Source organism: Nicotiana tabacum, chromosome 12 (genome assembly GCF_000715075.1).
Source record: "Nicotiana tabacum cultivar K326 chromosome 12, ASM71507v2, whole genome shotgun sequence".
NCBI classification, from domain to species: Eukaryota; Viridiplantae; Streptophyta; class Magnoliopsida; order Solanales; family Solanaceae; genus Nicotiana; species Nicotiana tabacum.
The window spans coordinates 68,451,876-68,460,333 of NC_134091.1; the positions used below are offsets into that span (position 1 = coordinate 68,451,876).

At 32.6% G+C, this 8,458-nt stretch overlaps 1 protein-coding gene across 2 annotated transcripts; it reads left to right on the forward strand.

Moving 5' to 3' along the window:
- Positions 1-4,318: 4,318 nt before the first annotated feature.
- LOC107825290 (NAC domain-containing protein 30-like) lies at positions 4,319-7,874 on the forward strand. Of its 2 annotated transcripts, NM_001326148.1 has the most exon segments (4): positions 4,319-4,473; positions 5,585-5,752; positions 5,834-6,105; positions 7,088-7,874. In NM_001326148.1, coding segments are annotated over 3 exon segments (903 nt in total). In that variant the 5' UTR covers positions 4,319-4,473; positions 5,585-5,592; the 3' UTR covers positions 7,559-7,874.
- Positions 7,875-8,458: the final 584 nt, after the last annotated feature.

Sequence of the window (8,458 nt, forward strand, 5' to 3'; positions counted from 1 at the left end):
AAAACTTGGGGTCCAATTCATAAGTTCAAAATGGAGGCAAAAAGTGATTCGCGTCGTGCCGCGACGTTAAATCAAGCGCTTGTTGGGAAGCAACCCAACTTTTTTTTTTTAATTCTTTAGTTTTTATTATTGTATTATTCTTGTAGTGTTGTTTTTGATTTCTCTAGGATCATGGGAAGCAAGGCCATTGGAAGAAAGCAAAAGCAAGTGAGATGGTTAGAACTAAGTGTGGGGTGCCCACACAAAGAACCAAGTATGAGAGAAGTCTGAGTACCCCATGAGCTGCTAATACTTCGGTCTTTGGCCTACCAGGGAGTTTCTTTTACCCTCTTGTATTTATGGATGTGAATTAGGGACAATGCACAATTTTAAGTGTGTGGTGAGGAGATTGTCTGGGTGACTTTCTATGCTATTTTAGTTGTGTTAGTTTAATTGAATATTATTTTTAGAAAAATAGAAAAGATTGGACTTTTTCCGACGATGGATCTATTAGACAGTTTTCTTGAGGGTTTAAAGTCTAACAAAAAACACACAAAAAAAAAATAAAAAAAATAAAAAAATCCAAAAATTTGTCTTTTATTTTTGTAGGTAGTAATAATTCCCCGTGGTTTTTCTTTGTGCCTCGGTTCTTTTCCATGGGATGTAGTTTGAACCGGGCCATAGTTTTTCCTTATTTTTAGAGTAGATTAGGATTTAGGAAATAAAAAGAAGGAAGATGAGATTTCTAGGCGCCTTTTGACTTGTTTGATAGTAGCATATTTAGGCTCTAGCATGTGTAGTACCTTGCCTATGGTTTGAAAATGCTTATGATGCCTTGTTGAGTAGATAACATGTTATTGACGCCTATATCTCGTTTTCTTGGCTTGTGTCACTTTATGCTTGATGCTTAATATTTTGTGGCTCAATGAACACTTGCAATTATTTGAGAATCGGAATGGAATCGTCCTTAGTGAGTCATGTGCCATGTGTGGTGAGAAATTATATAGTCCGTGTCATTGTATTAGAGTCTAGAACTTGCCCGGCATGTGAGTTGAAGCGAAATTTTAGATTTGCTCGGTTTGAAAAATGATTTAGGCTTTATTTGATCCTTTTGAACTTAATACTTACCACAAATAAAAATTATCCCTAGTCATCCCTTTTGAGCCTATAGACTTTTATTTGGCAACCACATTATAAGCCTATACCCCTTTGTTCTTAATTATCATTATTTTTATCCTTTTACCTCTTAAAACACTTTAATTGTGAAATGAGCGCTAGAAGAAATAAGAACTAAGTGTGTGGTGACTTTCGAGTGGAACCAATAAAAGAAAGAAGGGTGTACTTATTTTGTAAAGTAATACACCACTAGCGAAAACTGAAAAGGGAGAAATAATAGTAGGAAAAAAAAAGAAGAAAAGAAGGAAAAGTCTAGATGAATAAATTATTGTCTTGTTCTTGCTAGTAGTGCTTAAAGAAAGAGGGAATATTTTTAGAGTGTGATCTTATTTGTGAAATTGAAGTGGATTGAAGAATTTGCATTTAAAGTTTATTATGTGATGTGTTAAAGTGCTTGGGAGGATGAACCACTAATCCAAAATATATCTTACCCTTTTCTTAGCCCACATTACAACCATAAAAAAGTCCTAATTGATTTTAGATTGAGCAAGCCTACATTAGTAGAGGTTTACATAATGGGCAAGCCTATGGTACTTTGTACATGCATGTGACTTCTTTGTGAGAGGAATTTCTTTGATTTATCTGAGTCCTTAAAATATATTTGAGCATTTGATTCGAATATGTGGATTCAACTTACTCTTTTGTTCTTGTTGTGAGGGCACATGATTTCGCAAGGGATAGATGACGTTATTAGATTTCTCTATGATGTTAAGTGTTCAAGCCATGAATGCATTGTGATATTGAGTCGGTTTATGAGGTTAGGATTGTTATAATCATGTTGTTTTGTTGTTGAATAAATTTTTGAAGTATGTCATAAAGTAAAGGGAAGTGTTTGTTGAAGGCATATGCTAAAGTATAATTGATCTCATTTATGTTTAGACTGTACAAGATTTAATAACCTTATCCATAGGAGAGTAAAAACGTGGCTGGTATGTTAGTTATAACCCGAACTGCATTATCAGCCATTCAAATGTTCGATATCTTGTTATCTTCATTAAAAAAACAAATTTAATCTATATACATGGTTTAATATTTCAGCAGAAGGATATTCAAATAACCATTCTTGGACCTGAGTAGCTATGCCACTACTCACATGTACAAAGTGGCATACAATTGAAATGATTTTAGCTAAATAGTCTTTCTTTTCTCTCTTTCTACACTTATCTTGTGGACAAATGAAAAAAGGAACGTCATATATTGGACAATAAAGACCCGCTAAGTAGACATCAGAAAACGAAGGACAACATCTATTTTTTTTAGTTAAAACCTTAAAGGTAAGTAATCCTTTTATCTTATACATTCATTAAAGGTAATTAAGTAATTTTTTTTTTTGGTTGCTAATAAGGTAAGTAATTCAAGTTAAGTCAATAAGCAAGGAGGTTTTTCTCTCTAGAACTCAAGCATTTACTTTCAAGTCGAAGAGCGAGAAAAATAAGTGAGATCGGAGTGGCTTGAAGATATGACTGATAAGCTACTTTTCTTCATGTATTGACATTTATCACTTCAAATTTCATACATCAACATCCATTTCATATTTTTAATCAAATCTTTTCACTTGTTTTCCTAAACTTTTCACTCCGTCCTGCACTCTTTTCCTTTAGTTAGTTCAAAAAAGAGTATCACTTTCTTATATTCAGCAATAATTTAATTTAAAATGCTTAATTTATCCTTAATGAGATAATTTATAACCATACAAATATTTACCACTTATTTTAGATCACAAATTTTAAAAATTTTCTTTTCTTTCATAAATTTCATGCACAATAAAACACCATTACAAAAAATTGGAACAAATTGAGTACTGTATATAAATTACAGTAACTTCCAGAATAGAAAAAAGGTCTATTATCCCTAACAAAAATCATGCATTTTAAATGAGGCAATTAAGGCTAAGTGTAATTATAGCTGACAAAGGGTGATGGCTCATCTTACAAATGATTAGCCACATGACATTGACAGCGTGGGAACCAGGTGTCGATGTTCGACGGCTGCCAATTGTCCAAGGGCGGCGCACCACATATACAAACAAGAACAGCAACTAAACACCAAAATTTGTTTTTAAAAAATTGGTTTTTTTTTTCTGCGGCCATCGCTTGATATTTATACCTTAATTAGCTTATTTTTCTGAAAAATAAATCACTTTGACATAATGATTTTTAAGATTTATAATGATAGTGAAAATACTTATAGTCGAATAAGAAAGGAAATCACTATGAGTATCCCTTAGACAAATTGCTCGAGCTTAGATGCCAGCTATATGCACTAGTTTCAAACTATTTGTTTTTTTTCTTGAGTTAGGATTAAACAACTCGAAATTCGTGCCATTAACCTGATCCTTATAGGTGATTTAATCTGCTATAGAAGGTCATTTGTCATATTTTTAAGTTGACCAATAATTTTCACTATTAGATTAAGTTACCTATAATAATAGGTTGCAACTCTTAAGCACTTATTTTTTAAATAATTTAACAGTAAGCACTATTATATTAACCCGAAAATAATAGGACAAGAATCGACAAGTTGATTGAAAATACAAAGGGAAAGGGAAAGGGAAAGGGAAAGGGAAAGTGAGAAAATCTTAGAGCATAATATAACGGCGGAGAATGAAGAAGAGGAGGGGTGGCGTGAAAATTCGTTGTCACGCCGTCCAAACAATATTGCCACCCCCACGCGTAATCATCAACTAACCCCCCTTTCAAAATAACTCTTTCTCTTAGATTGCATTTTTTGGTTCTTTTGTATATATTTGCAGATGCAAACATTAGCTTTTATAATTAAATTAAAAAAATAAACAAAGGTTATGGTAAATTGGAAGTAATCCATCATCTTTAACCAAAGATTTCAGATTCGAGCACTAAATATGAAGTTACCTATGTTACAAAACGCGTACTTTACTCTCAATGTGTAACTCTCTGACGTGAATCTGTATTTAATTAAGTCCTAATACGAATATCGGACAACAAGTGAATTTTTTTTTTTAAAGAAAAAAGTAACTTTGAAAACATATTCTGTCATATTCATAGAATTTTTAAGTAATTCCTTTCTGTTGTTGTACCTGTTATCACACACTACTCTTTTTCTACTAGCTAGTTAGCTAAAAAGAAGTCTTTTTCTACATATATATTTTTATATATATATATCCTTTGCTCACCAACAACATTTCAACCAACAACTGATTTATCCATTTTGGTTTCTCTCATTCTTAAGTCTCTCTTTTCTCTCTTCTCCAAAACTACATTATCTTCATTCTTTCAAGAACTCTCTTCCGATCCTCCTCCTTCCTCTTTTGTCTCTCTCTCTCCCTCAGCTCGAAAAACGGTAAAGAGTCCTCTCTTTGCTTTTTTCGTTTTCTTTGTGGTACTTAATTTATTCTGTTTTGTGAGTTTGCTATTGTTTCCATGCAGATGAATTCCTTTAGGTTTTATTTAAACGAACATGAAGGATGAGTTTATAGTTTTCCTTTGTGTTTTTTCCATCTAATAAAACATCCTTAAGTTGTAGGAAGATCATGAAATCCTTTCAAACACTAATCTTGAATTTTCTTTCACGTCTTCATTTGTTATTAATTGCATGTTTACTTACTTTTTCTTTCTATTTATTAGGAGTAGCTTTTATTCGTATTAATAATTACAGTGTAAGATTTTGGCCCTCTTACTGTCACTTGATTGGCTAAGAAAATATATCAAAAGAAAAAGGCATTACTATCATTTTATTGAATGTCATAATTCATTGGTCATGAAGTGAAAATAGTATAGTCATAGAGATTGAATGCGTATGGTAGCGTGAAAAGGGTTTTCTTAAGGGATCATGTGTAATTGAGTGGATTGCACTCAAAGAAATCATTTCAACATATGTTTTTTTTTTCCCCAAAAACAAAGTCAATGTTTTCGGCTACTTTTTGTACATGTTCATAGAATTGCCTGAAGGGTAACCATTGCATGCAACTAATTGAGGCTTACTGATGATTTCTTCTTGATGATTTTCATGTTTTCTTGTTTGGTAGGAACCAACTTACGGTCTGCCATTTTCCTAATTGCCTCAAGTAAAAATAAAAATTTAAGAAAATATTTTTAAATTCGAGGACCCCAACCCCCCCCCTCCCAAGACCCAACCCACCCAAAGAAAAAACAAAAAAGAATGAGGTAATTAATGATGGCTTTAATTTGCTCACGAATGGATGTGAGTGAATAGAATGATTACAAATCTGCAAGATAAGAGAAGTGTAAGATTCACACTTTATTGAGAGGCAGAGGGAATGTTGGTCTTTGCAAAAGTGTATTTTTGATGTTTATTACTTAACCAAAACGAGATATAAGAAATATCTTCCAACAGTATATATGTCAAGCCTTGATATAACTTTATTAGTTAGGTTACACCCTTATTTTTGTCCAACATTTTCTCTGTTGAACTTTTCTTAATTATATATCAGATCAAAAAATGGAAATGGAGTCATGTGTTCCTCCAGGTTTTAGATTTCATCCAACAGAGGAAGAACTTGTTGGATACTACCTCAAGAGAAAAATTAACTCCCTCAAGATTGATCTTGATGTCATCACTGATATTGATCTCTATAGAATGGAGCCATGGGACATCCAAGGTATCATTCTTTAAATATTCAACATTAATGACATGATCTTGTACGTAACCAATATTGTACTTGTTTTCTCAACACATGCAGATAGGTGCAAACTGGGATATGAAGAACAAAAGGAGTGGTATTTTTTCAGCCACAAGGACAGGAAATATCCGACTGGAACGAGGACAAATAGAGCTACAGCCACTGGATTTTGGAAGGCAACAGGAAGAGATAAGGCAGTATTATCAAAAGAGAAGATAATAGGGATGAGAAAGACACTTGTTTTCTACACAGGAAGAGCTCCTAATGGAAGGAAAAGTGATTGGATTATGCATGAATATCGTCTCCAAACCTCCCAACATGGACCTCCTCAGGTCTGTTTCATTAATCATTTCCTATTTGAAAAAGCAAACTCTCTCTTCTACTACTTGAAGTTGAAAATTGATGAAAATATGAACAACTGTATCAAATGGTACTTTATATTTTGCTTTTTATAAAGTCACTGTTTCACTATATTCTCATGTGAACATAGTTAATATTGTGTCACACATGAAGCAGTATATAGTAGTATTACTCCATTATTTATGACTTAACTTTCTCTGTTTTCCATTTAAATAAGTTTGTTTCTTTTGTCAGTGGACTCTCATCCAATTATTACTTACTTGGCATGGCAATCAGGAATTAAAAAGAAACACATAGTTACTTTTTTTTGTTTCTTTGAGGTCAATTTTTATGTTGGAAAAAGGTTTCCGGAGAACAATAAGTATATTTTTAAACGACAAACCTTCTTCACTTGTTCTATATTGCATGCATGTTATCTATTTATTTATAAAAATAATACTAATATGTATATATCAAGGAGTGTATCTTCTTCATTACCATCTAATGTTTGAAATGCATTGATCGAATTAATTTTGATTCGCGTCGGTTATACGGCCCATTAAAGTGAAATGCTTACTTTTTTTATTCTAAAGCCTCGAGCCCATGACCTCTAATTAAAGTTGGAGGTATCTCATCCATCCATAACAATCCTTGATCGTAACAAGGAGTGCAACTAATTGAACTAAAGTAAGAATATGTCTCAGTTAGATTGTCTTGCCACCATACAAAAACGTAGTCTTAATAAGAAATGTTGAGATATAATATAAATAAGTAATTAAAATTGTGCTCTCTCATGACTTAAACTTTCAGATGAGATGGTTACACACTTCAACAAGAAATAATAACTTTGTGTTTGTAATGACACATGATTAGATAATTATGGATCAAGAGGAATTAGTTTGGAAAAATGATTGTTACCCCTTACTTCTTTTAACTTAGTACCTTGCTGACCAAATTGGAATTTGATATTGACAGGAAGAAGGATGGGTAGTATGCAGGGCATTCAAGAAGCCAACTCCAAGCAACAATCCAAGTTTAGAATCATGGAAAAATGCTTCTGCTTATAATTGTATCAAAGGAACCAACACAAGTTATAGACCACCTTCAGAAATGCCAAGTCCAATGCATTATAATCCATTCAACCAAACATCAAACTTAAATCATCAATTCCCTTTTAATCCATCTCCCCATCATCATCAAGATCTCATCTCTAGCCAGATACTTGGATTTGAAAATCAACTAGTTGAACTCCCACAACTTGATAGCCCCACCATTTCAACAAGTTTGGCTACTCATGAAGAAGAGAAGAATAGTTATGGGAGTAATTGCCAATTTTTTGATATGATTGAGGCACCATCTTCTTCTTATTCAATCCCTAATCTTCCATTAGTCGATGATGATCAGAATCGTATGAGCCAATTGCTTCAATGTTACCCTGATTTATAGCTTTCATTATATGGGGGAAAAAATAATCTTCTATGAATAATCGTAGAGATTTGTATTAGCCAAAAAAAGGGTTCGTGAAATTTGGTTGGAGTTAAAAGCAGATGAGTATGAAGGAAAAAGTTCAAAATATAAAAGGAAATGTGGAAGCTGCAAGGCACGTTAAAAAAGTGGCCTTTGAGAATTTTTAGTTGTTTAATTAACTACCTATTGACTGTTTCAAGATATTCTACAACTGTGAATTGATGTTATATGTATCTACGTACTGATCGGAGAAGCTTTAATTTTTTTCCTTTCAATTTTATTCTTCTTTCCTTGAGTTTTCTCTATTATGAAAACTTGGATGTTTATCTTTTGCTAAAGCTGATATACTAAAATCTACCTCATATTTAATCTACTTTCATGGCTATGGTGGGTGATTTATTTGTATCAATATAACTTGTCCTGACGAGAAATAACAAATACTTAATGAAATAATTAAGATGAGTCGTATACCAGTGTTATAGATAAAGTAATAACAATAATAATGATAATAACTATGGCCATTCCGTTTTTATTATTATTGTGCATCTCCATTTATGTTTTACAAGTTACAAGTCAAGATCCACATATATAAAGCAAAAAAATAAAATAAAAATTGTTTACCCACTAAGAACCAATTTAATGTGTGAATCACCAAGATGTTTTTGCAATTCATACTTGTAATAATCAGACCAGTTGTATTGAGTTCTCTAACCTCATTTTCCTATTTGAGATTTTTCGTAGGTTGGTTTGATAATTATGACTTATGGGGATGGGTGATTTGGTTTTCGAGGGGTTCAGAGAGTTATTTGGAACACTTAGTTTCTAGCTAGAAACTTAATGTTGGAAGAGTTGACCATGGTCATTATTTTGGGTAAGCAA